Here is a 24,251-nt window from a genome sequence, read left to right as displayed (position 1 = left end):
GGGATGGTGTGACCTGGCATTAGGGGAAGCTACACAAGAAGAAGATATTACACATTAGCATAACTATGTATAATATCCACCTGGAAATATTTGCTCATTCTATGGGGAAGTGTTTTAATTAGTTTATCAGGACAATAGGAACCTTACCATGAATTCAAATATAATAAAACCAATGACTGTTACAGGAAGTTGAAAAGTTGTAATGGGTGGAAAACAATAGAAACAAATTCTTGAATCAACAAATAGTGTTTTTTTTAAAAGAAGTGTTCTGACTGAATGTATGCAGCATTCACAATAAGAATAGTGAATTTTTGATGCTGGAAGGATATAATTTAATTGTTATTACAGAGATGTAACTGAAACACAACCAAATCTGGAAACAAATATTAAATACCACTCAATATTTAAGATGAATATGCATGAAGAAAAGGGAGATGGGGTAGTGCTAATAATAAGGGAAAGGATCGGTGTACTAGGGGATCTTTGATTGGAGGAATGAGACATACAATCTGTTTGGAGCTAAAAAGCAACAAAACGCAGCGTCAATTGGTAGGAGTAACATTTAAGAAATTAAACAGCAGTGATAATGTGGGGAATGGTATGAGACTGACAATTAGAGGCACATTCATCAGCATTGCAGGAATCCTGGGTGAAATTTAATCTACAAGTTTACTTGGCAAATTTAATAAGTACTGGTGCCATGGGGGCAAGAATTCCTGGAATGTTTTTGAGATGGTTTCTCAATGCATTTCTCCAGGACACTAGTTATTTTACATCCTGTATCATGTATTGAGAATTTTGTAGTTTAGAACATAGAACAGTACAGCACAGAACAGGCCCTTCAGCCCACAATGTTGTGCTGACCATAGATCCTCATGTATGCACCCTCAAATTTCTGTGACCATATACATGTCCAGCAGTCTCTTAAATGACCCCAATGACCTTGCTTCCACAACTGCTGCTGGCAACGCATTCCATGCTCTCACAACTCTCTGCGTAAAGAACCTGCCTCTGACATCCCCTCTATACTTTCCACCAACCAGCTTAAAACTATGACCCCTCGTGCTAGCCATTTCTGCCCTGGGAAATAGTCTCTGGCTATCAACTCTATCTATGCCTCTCATTATCTTGTATACCTCAATTAGGTCCCCTCTCCTCCTCCTTTTCTCCAATGAAAAGAGACCGAGCTCAGTCAACCTCTCTTCATAAGATAAGCCCTCCAGTCCAGGCAGCATCCTGGTAAACCTCCTCTGAACCCTCTCCAAAGCATCCACATCTTTCCTATAATAGGGCGCCCAGAACTGGACGCAGTATTCCAAGTGCAGTCTAACCAAAGTTTTATAGAGCTGCAACAAGATCTCACGACTCTTAAACTCAATCCCCCTGTTAATGAAAGCCAAAACACCATATGCTTTCTTAACAACCCTGTCCACTTGGGTGGCCATTTTAAGGGATCTATGTATCTGCACACCAAGATCCCTCTGTTCCTCCACACTGCCAAGAATCCTATCCTTAATCCTGTACTCAGCTTTCAAATTCGACCTTCCAAAATGCATCACCTCGCATTTATCCAGGTTGAACTCCATCTGCCACCTCTCAGCCCATCTCTGCATCCTGTCAATGTCCCGCTGCAGCCTACAACAGCCCTCTACACTGTCAACGACACCTCCGACCTTTGTGTCGTCTGCAAACTTGCTGACCCATCCTTCAATTCCCTCGTCCAAGTCATTAATAAAAATTACAAACAGTAGAGGCCCAAGGACAGAGCCCTGTGGAACTCCACTCACCACTGACTTCCAGGCAGAATACTTTCCTTCTACTACCACTCGCTGTCTTCTGTTGGCCAGCCAATTCTGTATCCAAGCAGCTAAGTTCCCCTGTATCCCATTCCTCCTGACCTTCTGAATGAGCCTACCATGGGGAACCTTATCAAATGCCTTACTGAAGTCCATATACACCACATCCACAGCTCGACCCTCATCAACCTTTCTAGTCACATCCTCAAAAAACTCGATAAGGTTTGTAAGGCATGACCTACCCCTCACAAAGCCGTGTTGACTGTATTTGATCAAGCCATGCTCTTCCAGATGGTCATAAATCTTATCCCTCAGAATCCTTTCTAACACCTTGCAGACGACAGACGTGAGACTTACCGGTCTATAATTGCCGGGGATTTCCCTATTTCCTTTCTTGAAGAGAGGAATTACATTTGCCTCTCTCCAGTCCTCAGGTACGACTCCAGTGGAGAGCGAGGATGCAAAGATCTTCGCAAGTGGCGAAGCAATTGCATTTCTCGCTTCCCAAAGCAGCCGAGGACAAATCTGATCCGGGCCTGGCGACTTGTCAATCTTAATGTTTGACAAAATTTTCAGCACATCAGCTTCGTCTATCTCTACCCATTCCAGCATGCACACCTGCTCTTCAAAGGTTTCATTCACTACAAAGTTGGTTTCTTTCGTAAAGACAGAAGCAAAAAACTCATTTAGGGCTTCCCCTACCTCCTCAGGCTCCACACACAAGTTCCCTATGCTATCCCTGATCGGCCCTACTCTTTCTTTGACCATTCTCTTATTCCTCACGTAAGTGTAAAATACCTTTGTGTTTTCCCGGATTCCTTCTGCCAAGCCTTTCTCGTGCCCCCTCCTGGCTCTCCTCAGACCATTTTTGAGCTCCTTCCTTGCCTGCATGTAATCCTCTCTAGCTGAACTTGACCCTAGCTTCCTCCACCTTATGTAAGCTACCTTCTTCCTTTTCACTAGAAGCTCCACCGCTCTCGTCATCCAAGGTTCCTTAATCTTACCCCTTCTTGCCTGTCTCAGAGGGACATATTTGAAAGTTTTGAAAGAACATTTCGGGAATAGTGACTATTGTGTGTGACAGAATGTTTGATTAAGTTTAAAAGATATATGAAACTAGGATCTTGAATCTAAATAAGCCATTATGAAAGTATGCAAAATAACACAATTGCAATATTTAAAAGACATCTGGCTAGGCACATGAACAGAATGGGTTTATAGGAATATGGGACAAATTCTGGCAAATGAAACTGGATTAGTTTAGACAATTGGTCAGTGTGGACGAGTTGTACTGAAGGGCCTGTTTCCATGCTATACAAGTCTGTAACTCCGAAGTTGGCTGTGGTCAATTGGAAAAATACCTCACATTTTGTTGCTGGATTGACAATGGTTTGTACTGAAATCACTTTGATTCTCAAATAAGATATTTTGGTTTTAGAATGCAACTGGAAATGTGGGAGAACATTGGCTAACAAAATGAAGGAGGAGGCTTAAATTTTCCAAAAAAAAGTTGCAAGCCAATGGATTGAGAGAATTCTAGAATTCAGTGGAGGAGGACTGATAACGAGGGAGGCAATTGGATATGAATGTCAAAAACAGCAAGATACATCAAAATAGATTGCATAAATCTTCTGCAGGTATGTAGAAGTGCTAAAATTAATGACAACAAATGCATGTCCATTACGTACAGAGTTTGAAGAATTCATCACAGGAAGTAGAGGAATTGGAATGGTACTTTATTGCCACATGTGCTCAGGGATAGAAATATGAGTACAGCGAAAAGTGTACAAAGCTACCATTCTCCAGCACCATCTTGGTTACAAAAGCAGAACTAAAAGAAACAACAGGAGAAATAAAATAAACAGAACCAAAAGGAAAGAAAAACATTGAGATCTTAAAGAAAAATATCCAGGAATTGGGTGTAGGTGTAGGGATTAGGAATTAGGGATTTGGGTGCAGGTGTAATCTTGAATTAAGCAGGATTAGAACACGGGGAATAGTTACACTGGGATGTGCTGATGTAATTCAATCCCTGCTTTAAAGTCATATGCTTTAAAGTCAAAATGTTAAGTTCCTGTAATACTTTTCAGTTTTGGCAAATAATAAAAAAAACAACAGTTTAGGAAACTGAAGAGAATGGCAGAGAAGCTAAATTAGCAACTTATCTGTTTTCATAGTAGAGGACATGTCCGATCTCCCTGAAATGATTAAGTTTGAAAAGTCTAATGAGACTATGGAACTGAAAACAGCTATAATATTCGTGAAGTAGTATTGGCGAAATTAATGAGACTGAAAGTTGACAAATCTCCAGGACTCAGTATTTATGCTATAGTGTTGGAAGAGGATTTTTGACGACAGAGAGAGTGGTAATCAACTTCCAAAATTTTATCAATTCTACAATGGTTGCAGTTTGGCATGTTGTAAATATAAACTCATCCTTTAAGAAAGGCAGGAGAGAGAAAACAGGGAACTCCAGACCCGTTAGCCTGACAACAGTAGTACAGAAAATACTTGCACCTATCTTGAAGTGCACAGTTGCTGGATACTTTGAAAACAATTGTTTGATTAGAAAGAGTCACATTTACCCATGAAAGCGAATTCATATTTAACAAATCTCATAGACTATTTTAAGGATGTTACAAAATAGAACAATGAGGAGGAACCAGAGAAAATTATGTATTTGGATTGTCAGGACGCTTTTGATAAGTGTCACTTGGGGAGTTCATAAACAAAATTTACTACACATTTGGATCAGGGCTAATGTACCAGAATGGATTGATGATTGGGTAACAGAGACAAAACAGAGTAATCATGAATGGGTCATTCTCGTATTGGCAGATTATGATGAGTAAGGTACTGCAAGGATCAGTACTTAGGCTCCACCTGTTCACAATCCATCAATGATTTGAATGTAGAAGCCAATTGTTATGATTCTAAGTTTGTAGATGATGTGGGAATTTAAGTTGTGAGGAGGATTATAAAAGTTTTCAGGAGGATGGGGGGATACAATCTGGATAACTATATCCTTATTCACTTTGGCAGGAGGACTAAAGGTGCAGAGTATTTCCGAAACACGGGAGATTGGAAATTGTTTGGTTAAAAGGGGCCTAGGGGATAAATCTCTGGACATGCAGGTGCAGCAAGCAGTAAAATACCTTTATTGCAATATCTTAGGATCCTTACAGTTTGGGATCAGACTGTTTGGCCCAATGAGTCTAAACTGACCCCTTTGAATAGCACCCACCCAGGCCCAACCCCTTATCTATCCTTATTATCCTGTACTGCCCATAGCTAATCCTCATAACTTGGATATCCCTGGGCACTAGGGGAAATTTAGCATGGCCAATCCACCCAAACTGCACATGTTTGGATTGTGGGAGGAATCCAGCATGCCCAGAGGAAACCTGACACAGGGAGAATATGTAAACACCACAGAGATAGTAGTCTGGGAGTAGAATCAAATCCAGGTACTGTGAGGCTGCGGTACTGCCCCCAACTGACTTGAGTACAGCAGCAAATATGTCTTTCTCCAATTATATAGAATATTTGGTATGTCGATGACACTTGGAGTGTCATGGCACCTCTGGTCTCTTTACTCAAGGAAGGCTATACTTGCAAAGGAATTTCAGCAGAGGTTCACCAGAATGATTCCTGGGAACTTGCAAAATTTCCATGAAGTGGAGATTCAACCTGAATTCTCTTGATTTTAGAGGAACGAGAGGCATACTCATAGGGTGGAAATTTTGGGGCCTGAATATAATGGTATACAGCAAGATTTGAGACAGAATTGAGCAGGACATCTGGCAAGGCTGATGTTGATGTCAGAAGCATTTCACCACATATTTTATGTTTTTGACAAATGGCATGTTGAGCTTCACCAGGCAGCAGCAAATTACCAGTGAAGTGGAATTATTTCTTGTTAAACACCTTGTAAGTGCCAGTATTCATCTCATAACTCTCCCGTCTTTCCAAATGCATAAAGCAAGTGAGATGTCAAGAAAACTCAAAATGGAAATCTGAGCAGATATCTGAACAGTTCAGTTCACTGTCTGCTCCAAAGGACCTCCATGTTGAACCAAGATCATCAACAGATCAAGGCATGTTGTATCTGCACCAGTCACAAACACCATGCGATTACAAGCAGGTGCCAGCCTCTAAGAATCTTCTTGGCACATCTCAGATCTATATCAGATTATAAGGTATCTCTACATCTTGACGTTGCACCTTGGGCTGCAAAGGCAACCATCTTTGTAATGCTGCTCTCTGGAAACTCAGGGACACACTCACCCAGCTCATGGATTTGACTAGGCTGCATCCCCAGTCACCTCACTCATTGTCATAGCACTCATTCACTTTAATTCAACCTGGATGATCACAGCATCCCTGCCTGGACTTGCTTCTGTGCTTTACCCTGTCTGTTTGACAGATCAATCACATTATTTCTGTTTTTCTGTGCCATTTAGAGCAAACTCAAATGCAAGAAGTCTGTTATGTCAAAGGGGTATAGCCTTCAATTTTGTGCATTAAGTTAAGGACAGTGTCTGATACCAGCCCAGGCGTTTGGCTATAGGTGAGTCAAGGCTCTCTTCATGAAAGGGGTGAGCAGCCAAATGTAGAAAAGCCCACCATCCATTTTCAGTCTTCATACTCTGTTGTGGTCTGTTTTTCATCTGGCATTAGAGCAAGGCTTCCACTGCTGCTCCTGGGATATAAGGAAGATCTGCCTTGGCACCACCACATCCAGCAAGACCTTCAGGTCATTTCCCATAAAGCAAGGCAGCATTGTTTCATTTTCTGTCCCCAGCCAGGGTAGATCTGGGCTAATGGTGCTTCTCTAGGTACGTTTTAAAGATGGCACAGAAACAATGAGGGCTGGCAAATTCTGAGACATCTGCTGACTGGTATGTTGTTCCAGGGGTGTCACGTGGCCCAGAATTGGATTGAACAGACTAGATGGGGGAGATAGTTTGAAGCGAGTGGTAAAATACAGCCAGAAAACTTAGTTAACCTTGCAGTGAGAATCCCTTCAAAAAAGCTCCACATCTTAGTAAAAAGTCAGATTCATCACAATTTTTCCAATGGTTGTGGGGTCCAGTTTGGAAGAAAAGAGTACTAGAACATAGGCAAATCACTTCTGAGAAAGGTCTGCGATAGGGAGGACTATGTTCACTCAGAGGGTGATGAACCTTTGGAATTCTCTACCACAAAGATCTTTGAAGCTGAATCATTCAGTCAGGTCAAGACTTTGGGATTTATGATTGCAAGTACTTCAAGGGATATGTGAATCGCTCAGAAATATTGTATTATGGTGGATGATCCATCACAATCTCAAATGGCAGAGCAGGCTTAAAGGGCTGAATGGCCTACTTCTGCTCCCAAGTTTAGATTAGATTAGATTTCCAGTGTGGAAACAGGCCCTTCGGCCCAACAAATCCACATCGCCCCTTGGAGCATCCCACCCAGACCCATCCCCCTATAACCCACACACCCCTGAACACTACAGGCAATTTAGTATGGCCAATTCACCTAGCCTGCACATCTTTGGACTGTGGGAGGAAACCGGAGCACCCGGAAGAAACCGATGTCGACACGGGGAGAATGTACAAACTCCACACAGACAGTTGGCTGTGGCTGGAATCGAACCTGGGCCCCTGGCGCTGTGAGGCTGCAGTGCTAACCACTGAGCCACCATGACGCCCCGAGCTCTTAATAAGTTAGACAAATGAATCACTTAAAAAGAGTTCATTTATAGCTAACACACCAGTTACAAAAACAAATTCAACTCTGTATTGGCGTGTTGTATTTTATCTACAAGTATTGACTATAAAATAAGGGTTAGAATGTCAGCTACAATTTATGTCCCTGTTAAAACTGATGAACTTCTCAGCTGAAAGTACACTTCATTCAATTGAGTCCAAGACTGTCAAAATGGATCAGGTTAATAATTCACATTATGTTAACACAACTGTCCAAAAAAGCTACAACCAAGCCATGTAAATTAGCAGCTGGCAATGCAGTAAAGCTATTAAGAGAATAAAATCAAAATGCTTAAATTCCTTTAACTTTTTTGCTTTTTTTTCTAATGAGGAGAGCAACTTGAATTCAAATATTATCTTTAACTGCCGTAGAGCATTCCAATGAATATCAAAGAACCATAAGCTAATGAAGTTGGTGGCAGGGACTTCAGGAAATATTAGTGTGGTAAGCTGAATGCTTGACTGAAAAGTTAGGCTTTAAGAAGGCCTTTAAAACAGAAAAGTGAGCTACAGGTCTCTGGGGGATTTGAAGAGAATTCCCAAGCTTTAGACCTAGGGAGCTGAAGATATGGTCAGAAATAAAACAAACAATTAAAATCAGCAGTGCACATGAGGCTGTTGAGATATTTGAAGATGAGGATGAGACACTTAAAACTGTGATATTGCTTAACTGTTAAGATATGTTAAAGTAAGATGCAAAGTCAGCATTTGTTCATTTGGGTGTTGTACTGCCTCACTAAAGCTGAAATGTTTGACATTTTTAATTTACATTTTAAATCATTTTAATAATCATTTTCTTGTCTAGGAATGAAAATCACTGATTAACAATGATTTTCTGTCATTTCTGCTTCACTTGGTGCTGTAGACCAAAAACTTAGAAAGCTGTTGCACAGAGCCCAGAAATATAGGGAACTGGAAAATGCTGAATCGAGACTTCAATGGGAGATGTAAAAGCTGGGTGAGATGTGGCAAGGAATGGTATTCTTTGTGAATCATAGGAAGTAGCTCTGTTCCTACTAGCCCACCAGGAGCAATAGAAGGGCAGGTCTTCCCCACGGTGCAATTAATATCACAGCATATCAATGTTACTTAAGCTCAAACTTGCATTTTGTGGGCCTCATTGGTTTTATGTGTTTAAAACAAAATTAAATGAGACAGAGATTGGGCCAGTTACTTAACCCTAATATTTTAAATTCTTGATGTCTGCCTTGGTAAATAATGGGGAGCTACTTCCAAAGAAGTGGGTTTTTTGTCATGCTGATATGACTAAAGGAATTGTGAAGCTGTAAGGATCCAAATGTTTCAGAGTGAAACTGCAAAGTGGTTAAATTTATCATAAACTGTAGACATGTTGCATTGTTAAAAATAAAGATGAAGTTATGGATGAATGGCAATGCAAAGCTGGAAACGGAAAGTGGGAGAGAAGCAAAAGACATTGGCAAAATTTGCTTTGCTGCATTGATTTGAGAATGCTTTTCCAGTGATGTTCTGAATACATAGGGTTCTTATGCGAAAAAATGAGAAGCCAAAAGAATTATCGAGAAAACAAACATATATACCACCCTGCCAAATCTCATTAGAATCTGTTTTCTATCTACAATTTACAATCAAAAGTATCATCTTGTTTCAGAGTAATTCATGCTGGAAGTTGATCCTTTAATACAACATCCAAGGTGGATTGTAAAAAAAATAAAAATAAAGCCAGTCTTCCTGTCATGTTTTGTTTAATTACTTCCAAAACGCTGAACACAATGGACCACATAACTGTTGGCGCATGTATGGTGTTCATTTGGAGCAAACAAATGAAACTTTAAGGATAACATCAGTACATGGTTGAGAGCCCCCATATTTAACAGAACTCGTTAAACAAATTTATGCATCAAAATAAACAAACAAACATTTCCTCCTCTTACTAATTTGAAACCTGACTTTGTTTTCCCCAGTGCGATATGGCCAATCCAGCCCATAAAATGGTTGGTGGCTGGAAGGCAGTGTATATTCTATGGTTGTGCCACCACTTGAGAGCTTTGACTAGTTAATAGAATGGGGGAAGTTGGAGCTGCTTTACTTTGCCATGAGTTCTGTCTTCATTTTCATCGTTTCTGCAGCAAAATGTCTTTTAGGATTTTATATAAAAGTAGAAAGTGCTGGAGAAGCACTGACAGCACTGGTGGATGGAGAAAAAACATTTCAAGTCCAGTGACTCTTCAAAACCCATAAGTAAGATATCGACAATTTATTAACTTGGGTTGTTTTAATTCAAATTTTTTTTAAAAAAACATTGTGTTTTGTGTGTCCTCCTGACATCATTTCTTCCCCACCCTCCCTCGATAACATCAGTCTTGCTTTAGCCATGAATATTTTATAAAAATGTGCGAGGTTGATGAAAATCATGCTGGAAATGCTCAGCAACTCTGCAATTATTTATAACGGATAACAGATGTTATTTGATGGTGACATAGATATTGTCTCCTGCCCTTCAAAGTGAGCTAGTCAAACTTTTTGGAAGGGACAGATAAGCAAGGGTTGGAGTTTGCTGGCACTGTAGCAGCATGTCACTGTATTCAATTGTGCCTTCCCTGCTAGATGAATGATGTTGTGATACTTGAAAGTGCTCAGAAAAAATTTCCAAGAATGTTGACAGCTTTGGAGGGTTTGAGCCATAGGGAGAGGCTGAATGGGCTTTTTTTCTCCCAGCCACCATTAGTTCTGAGGAAGGGACACCAAACTCTAAAAGTTAACTCTGATCTTTTTCGTCACGGATGCTGCCAGGCCTGCTGTGTTTTTCCAGCAAGTTCTATTTGTTTTGGTCCTGAATAGGCAGGAGCTATTTTCTTTGGAACATTGGACACTAAAGTTGAATGTATAAAAGTTTATAAAATAATGGGACACATGGATAGGGTGACTAGCCAAGGTTTTTTTTTCCTGGGGGGAGATCAAAACTGGATGGCATTGTTTAGGTGAGAAGAGAAAAGCTTACACGGGACTTAAAGGCCAACTTTATCACATGGGGGAACGGTGCGTGTATAGATTGAGCTGCCAGAAGTGGTGGAAGCTGGTACAGTTACTACATTTAAGAAGCACTTGTATGGGTATGCGAAGAGGAGGGGTTTAGAGAGATATGTGTCAAATGTTGACAAATGGGACTAGATTAATTTAGGAAATCTTTCAGCATGGGCAACTTTGACCGAATGGTCTGTTTCCATGTTGTACAGCTGTATGACTCTTTGACTCTGTAACAGAACTTCGGGGTGAAAGTTTGCCAAAAGTTACAGGATGAGCCTGTTGAATCACATCTGAGTACTTTGTCCTGGAGATTATTGCTTAGGATATGTTGAATCTGGAAGGAGAGTTGTGCAGATCAATAAGAATATTTTGAGGGTTCCAATGATTAAATTATGAAGAATATGTAATGATTTGTTTGAGATTTATGCAATGTCAGAAGGAAATATGACGTCAAAAGGACATTTTTTCTTTCAGAGGAAGGGCACATATTCTTAAACAAGTAATTAAAGAGAGAAGTTAGCAATTTTTTTTAAACACAGAAGATCAGAGGTTTTAAAATAAAAGTACCACTGGCTCTCAGTATCTCGTGAGAGTGACATATCATCAACAATATCCAAATGGATGAGAAGTTGATACGTCATGACCAGAATATTTGTTCCTGACTCAGGTAGTGGGAAATAGGAAATCCTGGTTCACAGAAGTCATTCTTGATTGAGAAAGGTGGCAGGAGTGGGTAGATGATGATGCATGATAGAGACGGGGCTGCTGCTCCAGCACATAGTTCAGAGTCAACCACAGCTGTTGCAAACTTTCAACACAGGCTGTTTAAAAGGCCTGCCTCTAATGTCTGGTACTTTTTCCAATTTGTTTTAATATTCATCCCACTAGTTCACTAGGTTCATGCCTTATTGCTGCTTATTGCCCCACTGACTACACATTCTCTACCCATTCCAACACAACTGATTCCATGCATTGCCACCTAAACACAAGTACTCCTTCTTGTTCTTGCAAGCATGGACTTAAACAGAGTCCAATAGCTCTTTATAACCTGCGCCAACCCAACATTAGATTCAATGGGTTGCTATTAATAATCTCACACTTGCACTCACCATTTTAACTTACCCAGAATCTACCCATTGATATGGTGATATTGGGAACTGCAGATGCTGGAGAATCCAAGATAACAAAGTGTGCAGCTGGATGAACACGGCAAGCAAAGCAGCATCTCAGGAGCACAAAAGCTGATGTTTCGGGCCGAGACCCTTCATCAGACTGTAACTACTGTAACAGATATTTTTTTAAACTCACAGTTGCAAGCAGTGAATCCTTTGGCCACCATCAACCCAGTAGCTAAGAAAATACATACAACATGCTTAAATGACTGCCACCCAGTGGCTTTGACCTCCATAATCATGAAGTGCTTTCAGAGGCTGATCATGGCCAATGACAACTCTAGTCTTCCAGCCTGCCTCGATCCCTTGCAATTTGCCGATGGACATAACAAGTCCACAGTGGATGTCATTTCCCTAGTCCTGCACTCATCCCTGGAACATCTCATCAACAAGGACACCTACATCAAACTCCTGCTCATTGACTACAGCTCCACCTTCAACATCATTATTCCCTCCAAACTGATCTCAAAACTCCAACACCTAGGTCTTGGCCCCACCCTCTACAATTGGATCCTCAGTTTCCTGACCAGTAGACTACAATCACTGAAGATAGACAACTGTACTTCCTCTATGACAACACTCAACACTAGAGCCTCACAGGGGTGTGTTTTCAGCCCACTACTTTACTTGCTGTACACCCACAACTATGTTACCAAATTCCAAATGAACACCATCCACATTTCTTCAAGGACAGATATCAAACAATGCTGAGTCAGAATCCAGGAAGGAGATAGAGAGCTTGGTGATGTGATACATTGATAATAAACTCACTTTCAACATTGGCACAACTAAAGAACTGATCATTGACTTCAGAAAGAACGGAGGAGAACATTCTCATCTACATTAATGGAGCGGAGGTTGAGAGTGTCAAATTCCTACCCGACAAACTGTCCTGAACTCCCCATGTAGGTGTGACGGTTAAAAAGGTGTAACAATGCCTTTTCTTCCACAGGCAGGTCAGGAAATTTGACATATCTGTAAAGACACTCAATAACTTTTACAGGCATGGCATGGTGGCTCACTGGTTAGCACTGCTGCCTCACAGTGTTAGGGACCCGGGTTTAATTCCACCCTCGGTCGATTGTCTGTGTGAAGTTTGCACACTCTCCCCGTGTCTGCATGGGTCTCCTCTGGTAATCTGGTTTCCTCCCACATTCCAAAGACATGCAGGTTAGGTGGATTGGCCATGCCATATTGCCCATAGTGTTCAGGGACATATAGCTTAGGTGGCTGATTGGGGGATGGGTCTGGGTGGGATGCTCTAAGGGTTGGCGTGGACTTGTTACGCCGAAGGGCCTGTTTCCACACTGCAGGGATTCTATGATGTACGACTATAGAAAGCATACTGTCCTGGTGCATAACAGCGTGGTACAGCATCTGTTCTGTCCAGGACGATGTGAAACTACAGAAGGTTGAGTGTACTGCCATCACAAAAACCTACCTCCCATCTGTGGACTCCATTTACATCTCTCGTTGCTGTAGGTGCTGCCAACATCACAAGACTCATCTGACTCTCGTAATGCTCTCTTACAACCTCTTTAGTCAGGAAGAAGATACAGAAGCTTGAATACATACACCAGCAGCTTCAAGTACAGTTTCCTCTTTACTATTATTAAGCTGGTGAATGGACTCTGTAATTTCAAATAATGTTGATCTTGCCTCACACATGTCCTGTGCGGCCTAACCTATATGCCTCACTCTGTTCAAGCTTTATTTTCTCCCAATGATCTGTATGACCTTGCTTAATATAATCTGCATGTGCTGCTTGCAAACAGAGCTTTTCATTGTACCTCGGTGCAGGTGGTAATAACGCAAATCAATCAATCATTTTTTTTCTTAAAGGGCTGATGATTTACATAATATCACAGCTTTTTATTTTGCCTTTTATGTAAAGAGGCAGACTTTCTTTCTACTTTCAAAGGCCTTATCTGCTCAACATTTCTAGAGACACCATACTCTTTTCAAGTACAGTTTTGATTGCTCATTGCTCCCATATGATGGATTAAGATCTACAACACTGAAATTGGAGCCTGTTTGAACTTAGCACCACCCCTCATCCTCCTCCCAGTGGAAACACGATCATTGGACTTCCGACCCAGAACCCACCTGCAGATATTGGAGTTCCTGCCTGATGGAACAAATATAGAAATAAATGCATCTACAGATATAAACAAAACATATTTTACAGTAGCAAGATTTAGCCTGTCCAGGGATTCTGGAGCTATCAAGATAGAAATTGTTTAATCACCAGAATCTCCAGCATAGGATCAATTTGAGAAGCTTGTTGGAATTGATGGCAGATTTGAATATTTTGGGGAGTGAACGACAGTTGAATATCTTAAATCTGTTGGGGCTGATAATCTCTCTCTTGACACTGAAAATTGAAAGAATGTTGATAAGCCCATTAAAAAATTTAGGTGATTGAGCATTTAACCTCAGTGAAATATTGCCTGGAATGTTTTTCTGCATAATCAAAAAGACTTTTGAACTTTTTGTAAGCTAGACACACGTCGTCTGGTATCCCTAACTAAAAAAGAAGTAACTGCTTTTATACTTACCTGTTTTATCATTGCTCAGTGTGATTAACCAGACTGTACCTATTTGTTAAAAAAAATTATAATGCTGTATTTTAAAGTGCATACCGTGAAGAAGCACATTAGAAATACATTTTTTTTTGCTATCCATGACAATCATAGGACCTTGTCTACAGTACTGAAATTGCAATCCTATTTGCATTCCAAAAATGGTCAACATGGATAAGAGAATGAAACTGTTAAGTGAATGAAATGTCTTCACAAAATCATTATTCATGTCTTCATTTTGCATTATCCTCACTGTTTAAATAAATTTGTACAAATATTTTGCAAATTTGGCATACGCCCCACAGTGAAATAGTGACAAAACATGTTGACACATTGTGCCGGGTGAAATTTAATATGTTGACCTTCCCTGTTCAAATTAACATACTTAATATGACACTTCACTTGTTGATAACTGGTTTTGTTTCGTTATACATCCCTTAGTGGGTTAAACCTGGGAGAATTTCACATAATTAAGCTGGAAGCCAAACCTTTGCTTTGAATGTTGATTTTCTCATCAAGATATGCAACCAAAGCTTTCTATGCAAATAATCTTTAAGATATGGCCCCTAATGGTGAAGGCAAAATCAAAATTTTGCTTGAGGTATTTTCCAATTTCTACAATTAATTTGAACAGTCCCATTTTCTAAGTTGTCCCAGAAGGGTGTTAGCTATTTTGATGAACAGATATTTTCCTCATTTTATATTTTTAAATCCAAAAGTCAGGAGACTGGTTTTGTTCTTGTGCAGAAAAATCAAATTGTGGTTGGCTAGTTTAATATAATTCATTTCTGTTTAAGCTACTAACTTGTTAGAATTTGAAAACACTGTATTTGTTAAAATATTATCAATATTGACAATATTGTCTTTTGTCAGTGTAATGGAACAAATAATCAACTTGTGCATTCTTGGTTGAATCCATACATTATGAAGTCATGTAACTGGCTAAACAAAAACTAACTTTTTGTATAGAGATAGTGGGGACTGCCGATGCTGGAGAATCTGAGATGACAAGGTGTAGAACTGGATGAATACAGCAAGCCAAGCAGCATCAGAAGAACAGGAAAGCTGACATTTCAGGTCTAGACTCATCTTCAGAAAATTTCTGAACAAGGGTCTAGACCCGAAACATCAGCTTTCCTACTCCTCTTATGCTGCTTGGCCTGCTGTGTTCATCCAGCTCTCCACCTTGTCATCTCTTAACTTTGTGCATATATGTTTTAGATAGGTATTTCTTTGAACCATCTTCTGTTCTTAAAAACCTCTTTTGTCTTGATTTGCAGAACACAAAGCATGTGGACCTGCCGAATTTCTCTGCTATGACCAGATGACCTGCATCTCATTGAACTGGCTTTGCGATGGTGAACCAGATTGTTCGGATGATTCAGATGAGTCTCTTGATCAGTGTAGGTAGACTCACGCTCTGCCTACAAGCTGTCTGGCCACTTTATAATAAGTATTATTATTGATTTCTGAGCCCTCCAGAATTATGTGGAGTATTTTCAGGATGTTTCAAACGTGATACTGGAAAGTTGAGGATTACGGGGAACAGAGAGTAAATTGGAGTTGAGGCATTCAATAGATTTTGGCAATCTGGTAATAAGGGGGCTCAAAAGCTCAAATGACCTATTCCTACTCCTAAGTCCTATCTTCCATCTTCCCTTTATTCTTGCACTTTGTAGACCTGATTTCTCTTGATTCTCAATGATTGATTTGTCCTGATGTGGTTGAACTTTTCTGGAATACCATTGCTTTATAGATGTACATTTAATTTGACAGGTACTTGCTGAGTATTTAATTTAGAAAATCTTTTTTATGTCTTTAACTAATAAGATTAGTGTAATTGGAATTTAGTGGATGTCACTTGGAATGAGTGAATAATAATAGTGGTTAAGTCTGACTCCTATTGAATTGGCCTAAAGCTATCGAACTTGAATTAGAAGCTGGATTAATGATAGTTGACAGTTGAAAGTTTACAAAGAGCAAATTGAAGTCTGTACAAAATATTTATTGGAATATGAGAAAAACTCTAGTTATTAAATCAGCAACCTCTTAAAAACAGTTGAATGTGTCAAATGAATCAATCCTTTTGCAGGTGAATATGTAGCTTCCTTTTGTTTTTGGAGAAGCAAATGAAATGAAGCAATCATTGTCATCATTCTTAAATAATCTTTTCTGCTCCTGGTGGGCTGATTGGGTGAATTTTCTCACTATGGGAACTGAGCTTCACGAATAGCCAAATTTGTGTTTAGCTTATTGCTGGGCAGAGAGCGAAAGTATCAACCCCACCACCCATTCCTGGTCATTATCAGGTGACTCCTCCTTCTGGAAAATAATTGTGAAAATGAGATAAACCAACAACTCCCATACAAAAACAAAGTTGTTGGAAAAGCCCAGCAGGTCTGGCAGCATCAGTGAAGGAAAAAACAGAGTTAATGTTTCAAGTCCAGTACTCCTTCCTCAGAAGACACTCGGCATGAAGCATTAACTCTGTTTTCTCCAACACAGATGCTGCGAGACCTTCCGAGCTTTTCCAGCAATTTTGTCTTTGTTCCTGATTTACAGCATCCGCAGTTTTTTTTTCAGTTTTAACAATGCCCATCGTTTGGTGCCTGACTAAGCATCATATAAACAGAAACATGAAGAATGGGCAATTGGGCATAGTAATAGAGAATAGCTGGCAAATTTTGAACAAATGCCCCATCTTGAGATGTAAATTTTTCAGGGAAGAATGGAAAAGGAAGAAGATAAGCGTTATTTCTTGACAATGTTGGAAGAATTACAGACACAGACCAGTGAAAATGTAACAATAATGTTCCTGACTTCAAGATCCCTGTTATAAACTTCACGTGAATTAAAATTTACAACTTTAAAAAAAAGGAATCCATCAAAAAATCAGTAGACATATTGATTATATTGGTTTCACAGTTTTATTATAAACTTTATTATCTAAACAGACAGCCGGTGAGATCTTTTGTAGAATTAACAAATGTTTGCCGATAGAAATGTATCCTTTACAAAAAAAGTCCTTTCTTTATCATTCAGTCCCCCACTAAATTCAAATATATTGGCTTCCCAGGTTATAATTGAGTAGCTTTGCTGTGACATACCTGTACAGTGCAAGAAATAACAATAAACTTCTTCAGCATTTGAAAATTAACATTGTCTTTGGAGTGGATAACAATGAAGGAAATCTTCCGTAATATAATTTTTTCATGGCTTGTTGGGCATTCAGATATTGATCCAGTGATTTATACAACAATACAGAAGCATGAATGGCTATTATATAGGATAGAATAGAAAATTCTAGTCCACCTAAGGTCATGTTATACAGGAATTAAAGAATAATTGTAATATGTAATGTAACTTTTGCGACATGTAGACCATAAAATTAGGAAGAGGAACAGGCCATTCGGCCCCTCAACCTGCTCCCCATTCAATGGAACGATGACTAAACTGACGTCCACTCTCCTGCATTTTCCCTGTAACTCTTGATTACAATGAGAAAGTTTAAGTGTAATTTTGAAAGCCAAGTTACCACATTCGTATTAACAGAGTGGAATGAAATATGAAGAGATTATTATGACCTTTAGCAAAAGTTTGCAAAGTAGAATTGGTTGGAACATTTAAAACTTCAAGCCACTGTCTCTTTTCATTTCCTAACTTGCCAATCAGATTCTACAGTAATACTTTAAACTGTTGAAATATTGTTTATCTCTTCTACACATCTTAGTATTCCAGTCATATGTTTCTCTTTGAGCAACTAAATTCTTTAATATGTTTTAAATTTAGTTATCATCAATTCTGGCCTATGACTCCTTAGCGCTGATTGAAGAAATAAGTTTGAATAATGCTTTATCTTTTAAAGCAAATATTTGTATGGTTTTATGCTGGCGCCTCCACACCCAATGTAAACTGCAGTGTTAACAGTTCTGAATTTTTGTCTCATCATTGAAGTCTTTCACTCTGAATCCTTTAAAATGCCTTATATTTGCAATGAAGCAGGTCCAATGGTAGGTCTCCCTACTTCTATGACAGAAGCTGTCAGTTCAAATTGCATCTCAGCAGTCAATAGTCAAGGAAGGTGTGTCACAATGCAATCACAAACTGATGATCATCGATTTACACCAAATAGTTGGTGGCATGAACTGTAGAATTCCTGGTCAGCTGTAACCATGTAATTGTTACAATGATAAAGCCTCCCCACTATTAAAACATTTTATGTACATATTCTTGCCATGTCCAAGCATCATCCTTAGTTTGAGGGGTCAGTGCCTGCACAAATTCTACCATGATGGCAAATGGCTTGAAAATTCAAGAGAAAGTTGTTGATATACCTACAAACTTATGTACCTACGAGATTGATCAGATACATGGTTGTATTTTTAAAGACTGGGCCGGCAAACGTTTCTTGTAATTAGGAACAGCTGCTTTCCATTGTCAAGCATTGTATAATAAGTCACATAGTTTGCAACTCGGGGACTGTGTGTGTGTGTGTGTGTGTGTGTGTGTGTGTGTGTGTGTGTGTGTGTGTGTGTGTGTGTGTGTGTGTGTGTGTGTGTGTGTGTGTATGCGCGCTCTTGTGCATTTGTGTGTCAGGGTGTTTATATGAGGAGTTGGAGTAGGTGGAGGAGGGAGCGGTCAGTGGTGAATGAATCAAATTTAAATATCAAGGCTAATTGTATAAGTTTCCCATCTTCGGGCCAGTTATACGCTGTGTATGAATAGAAACCACTTACATCCGAGATAAAGTGCCTTACTTTTATAGTCTGTTTGTATTCATTGATAGTCAATGGAACCTTTGTGGCCTGATTTATCAATCCAGTAGCAAGACAGTATTTTTTGTAGTACATTTAAACCATGTGTTAACAGAATACTTATGCATTGTAATTACATTCAGCTAAAGCTTGTGAGAGACTCTCAGCAGTGATCATGATGGTCATTATTCAGAAAATATTTTCTTTTTGAAGCATTCTATCAAGAACATAGTAGATCACTACGAAAATTTGGCATTTTATCATTTTCCAATGTTTTGGCCTGATAGTGTACCATTCAATAATGGAAATGCCATTTACCTGGCATATATGTTTGAATATACTAAATACAAAACACTCTTTCACTCAGAGTAGAATGTTCAATCTTTCAGGCCTGAGCTGCTTTTCTGTTTTAATCGTGGCTGAAAATGTACATCATCCCATTGACACAAGTCTCGCCCTTTACACTTGATACTCTCTTTTAGGTAATATGTATGACATGGAGTGGCAGCATCTGAGAAAGAGAAAACAGAGTTAATGTTTCGGGGCCGATGACACTCCCTCAGAGCTCTTTAAATTCCAGTTCATTGAATATTTTTAAGAAAAGAAGAGAGATTTCTAATGGGAAAGAAATTCAGAGGTAGCAAGGCTAGATAGGAATATGGATTTTTATCTTATTGTATGGTACAGCAGGCTCAAAGAGCCAAACAATTTATTTCTGCTCCTGTTTTATATGTTCATATGTGTTTATACTGAACAAAATCTATTGGCCTTTATCTTGAATACTTTTATCATTGACTCTGTAATGTGCAGTTTTGTTTTTTGTGGGAAGGTGGCAATTTCAGATTTGTACGTAAGCCAGTTCTTTAAATTTAAAACCGAGTCAGATCATTCTGTGTTGTGATGGTCAGGTGAGGAGAGATGAGGCAATGGCTGTCTGAATCCAAATGTCGAAAGCCATCACATATATTTGAAACTTCATTTTAATTACCTGGCACGCGTTTAACATTACACTACATTGTGGTATTATGACTGCTATTTTCACAGACAACAGAGCTATGATATCTTGATTTTTTTTACTCCTTTCATCCCTCTTTTTCTGAACATTGGCATTAGAATGACCTAATCATAGATTCTATGCAATTATTGTGTAATGTCTTTCAAATGTATAACTTGGTTTTTTGCAAAGAAAACTTACGATTCTTTTAAAAATAGGTTAGTAAGAAGCCAGGAGGGTTTTATTAATGGATATGATACACACTGCACTGCACAAAAGCACACAGGACAATGTAATGATTGTAATGAAATTGGTTGGGTGAACCTCAGAGGCTATGCATTTGCTAATTGGGGCTTTTAATCTGGTCCAATCAGGGAGCCCTGGCTGACAGATACAAACAGGAGTGTCAGACACTCTGCTCACTCCAAGAGCTGGCTCTGAGGAAGTGGGATCAGTGCCAAGGACTCTCCTTGTGTAAATAATGGGTGACTTGGTGATGGGATATTGGCTTCTGTAGAGTTATTTTAGCCAATGGAAGAGACAGTGGAATTGTGGTAATGACAATGGACTAGTGTTCCAGGATAATGAGAAGAGGTAGTTGTAAAGCCTGTAGATGCTTTGGTAAGAATCCTTAGATTCTGTTTAAACCCCAGAGGATTTGAAATCCGTCAATGTAACACCTCTATTCATAAGGGAGGAGATAGAAAACTATAGACCAGTTAACTGAATATTTGTCATAAGTAAAATATTGAAGTGTATTGCAATGGATGTAGAAGTAGAACATTTAGAAATATATGACATAATCAATCATGCTTGGCAGATTTATTGGAAGACTTCTGAGCTAACAAACAGTATAGATACAGAAGTAATGTTACATGTTTGGGTTTCCAAAAGGCTTCAATAAGGAGCTGTACCTGACACTACTTTATTAAAGCTGATTGTCTGGAGAGGTAATGAATGAGAATTGGCTAATTAATGGAAGTCAAAGTCGGAATTAAGGTAAGGAGCAACCTGTATCCAGTAGAGTGCTGTAGGGTTCTGTACGAGGGCCACAATTATTTACAAATAGACATTAATGACTAGGATGAGGAAAGTGAATTTGCTACTGCCAAGTTTGGATGAAACAAAAATACATGGGCAGATCAGTAGTGAGGATGTCTGAGTCTTAAGTGCATTGGCAAAAACACTTAGCTGATGCGGTATAAAGGAAAGTCACCATATTCTTACCAGACCATAGTGCAGCTGTCAGTTGAGAGAGGGCTGGCTCATGGTAGTTTAACCCAAGGGTCACCATGCTTCAGGAAAGGGGAGCAATTGAGAAGCAAAGTCCTTCATGGTAACTTTAGCCATTGCAGGAATTGAACCCATGCTGTTTGCATCACAAATCAGCTGTCCTGCCAGATTAACTAACTGGCCTTTGGGTGGAGTAAGAGATAGAACATATAGAACATAGAACATTACAGCACAGTACAGATCCTTCGACCGTCGATGTTGTGCCAACCTGTCATACTGATCGAAGGCACATCTAACCTACACTATTCCATGTGCTTGTCCAATGATGACTGAAATGTACTTAAAGTTGGCAAATCTACTGCCGTTGCAGGCAAAGCGTTCCATTCCCTTACTACTCTCTGAGTAAAGAAACTACCTCTGACATCTGTCCTATATCTTTCACCCCTCAATTTAAAGCTATGCCCCCTCGTGCTCGCCGTCACCATCCTAGGAAAAAGGCTCTCCCTATCCACCCTATCTAACCGTCTACTTATTTTATATGTTCCATTAAGTCACCTCTCAACCTTCTTCTCTCTAATGAAAACAGCCTCAAGCCCCTCAGCCTTTCCTCGTAAGACCTTCCCACCATACCAGGCAACATCCCAATAGATCTCCTCTGCACCCTTTCCAAAACTTCCACATCCTTCTTATAATGCGGTGACCAGAACTGTAGGCAATACTCCAAGTGCGGCCGCACCAGCATTTTGTACAGCTGCAGCATAACTTCTTGGTTCCGGAACTCGATCCCTCTATTAATAAAAGCTAAAATACTGTATGCCTTCTTAACAGCCCTGTCAACCTGGGTGACAACTTTCAAGTATCTGTGTACATGGACACCGAGATCTCCCTGCTCATCTACACGACCAAGAATCTTACTATTAGCCCCAGCCCAGATGTCAAATCTTGAACAGATGAAGTGGGAGGAGACGTCCTGGGATGGGGTTGTGAGGGGAGGGAGGAGGTGGGGGCAGTGTGGATTCCGTAGGGTGAAAGGGGTGGCAGAATATAGGGCTGAAATCCTGTAGTGTGGGAAGGGATCAAAGGGTTTGGAATGGAGAGAGGGATGTGCCAGATTTGGGGGTAAGGGTGAAGGTGGGGTTTGGTGGGCAGTGGTCACAGGAAGTGTTTTCAGCTCAGGGCACCGGGACAGATGTTGCTCACCATTTGTAAGATAAGTAAAGGTTGAATGCAGGTGTTAGATGATCTAGATATTCATCTGCTTATTTTCTGAAGAACTATTTTATTCAACTTGCTCAAAACTATCATGTCTAAAACTAAAATGGAGATTGAAGGCTCTAAGTATAGAGGATTTACCCAGCAAAGCATTCTATTTCTTGCGAAACTGCTTCATGAGTATTCCACAGGGTCCTCAAGTCTCACTCCTATTTACTGATAGGCTAGCCTTTGGAAATTTCGGGCAAATTTTCTGTTGTCTCAATTATCACAGAGTTGTGATAACTGGAGCTAAGGTAGAATAAGAAGGAAAAGAAAAAATAAGGAAAACTTAAGAGAAGGGAGTGCAATATTTCAACATTAGGGAATTAATCACATAATAATGTTTCATCGTTACAGAGATAAGCGTCTTTTTTTAAATTGAGAAGAGCAGGACTTTCTTCTGTAAATAGGGGCATTTCCTCTATGCATTCACACAGAACATAGAACATAGAACGTAACTGCACAGTACAGGCCCTTTGGGCCTCGATGTTGTGCCGACCCGTCATACCGATCGCAAGCCCATCTAACCTACACTATTCCATGTACGTCCATATGCTTATCCAATGACGACTTAAATGTACCTAAAGTTGGCGAATCTACTACCGTTGCAGGCAAAGTGTTCCATTCCCTTACTACTCTCTGAGTAAAGAAACTACCTCTGATATCTGTCCTATATCTTTCACCCCTCAATTTAAAGCCATGCCCCCTCGTGCTCGCCGTCACCATCCTAGGAAAAAGGCTCTCCCTATCAACCCTATCTAACCTTCTGATTATTTTATATGTTTCAATTCAGTCACCTCTCAACCTTCTTCCCTCGAATGAAAACAGCCTCAAGTCCCTCAGCCTTTCCTCGTAAGACCTTCCCTCCATACCAGGCAACATCCTGGTAAATCTCCTCTGCACCCTTTCCAAAGCTTCCACATCCTTCTTAGAATGCAGTGACCAGAACTGTACAAAATACTCCAAGTGCAGCCTCACCAGAATTTTGTACAGCTTCACCATAACCTCTTGGTTCCGGAGCTCGATCCCTCTATTAATAAAAGTTGAAACACTGTATGCCTTCTAAACAGCCCTGTCAACCTGGGTGGCAACTTTCAAGGTTCTGTGTACGTGGACACCGAGATCTCGCTGCTCATCTACACAACTAAGAATCTTACCATTAGCTCTGTACTTTGCCTTCTGGTTACTCCTACCAAAGTGCATCACCTCACACTTGTCTGCATTAAACTTCATTTGCCACCTCTCAGCCCAGCTCTGCAGCTTATCTATGTCTCTCTGCAACCTACAGCATCCTTCGTCACTGTCCACAACTCCACCGACCTTAGTGTCGTCTGCAAATTTACTAACCCATCCTTCTACGCCCTCATCCAGGTCATTTATAAAAATGACAAACAGCAGTGGATCCAATACCAACCCTTGAGGTACACCACCAGTGACTGGTCTCCAGGATGAACATTTCCCATCAACTACCACCCTCTGTCTTCTTTCAGCAAGCCAATTTCCAATCCAAACTGCTATATCTCCCACAATTCAATTCTTCCGCATTTTGTGCAATAGCCTATTGTGGGGAACCTTATCGAACATCTTGCTGAAATCCATATACACCACTTCAACTGGTTTACTCTCATCTACCTGTTTGGTCACCTTCTCAAGGAACTCAATAAGGCTTGTGAGGCACGACTTTCCCTTCACAAAACCGTGCTG

The 24,251-nt window shown here is 40.0% G+C and overlaps 1 protein-coding gene across 1 annotated transcript in view; it reads left to right on the top strand.

The window, feature by feature from the left end:
• LOC125454115 (low-density lipoprotein receptor-related protein 1-like) overlaps positions 1-24,251 on the top strand; it is a 1,886,982-nt gene that overhangs the window by 283,602 nt on the left and 1,579,129 nt on the right. Inside the window, exon 2 of the mRNA XM_048534492.2 lies at positions 15,593-15,715. Within this exon, the coding sequence (XP_048390449.1) occupies positions 15,593-15,715 (123 nt within the window). The remainder of the gene's footprint in view (positions 1-15,592; positions 15,716-24,251) is intronic.

Source organism: Stegostoma tigrinum, chromosome 7, assembly GCF_030684315.1.
Source record: "Stegostoma tigrinum isolate sSteTig4 chromosome 7, sSteTig4.hap1, whole genome shotgun sequence".
Taxonomy (NCBI): Eukaryota; Metazoa; Chordata; class Chondrichthyes; order Orectolobiformes; family Stegostomatidae; genus Stegostoma; species Stegostoma tigrinum.
This window is presented reverse-complemented; position numbering and strand designations above follow the sequence as displayed.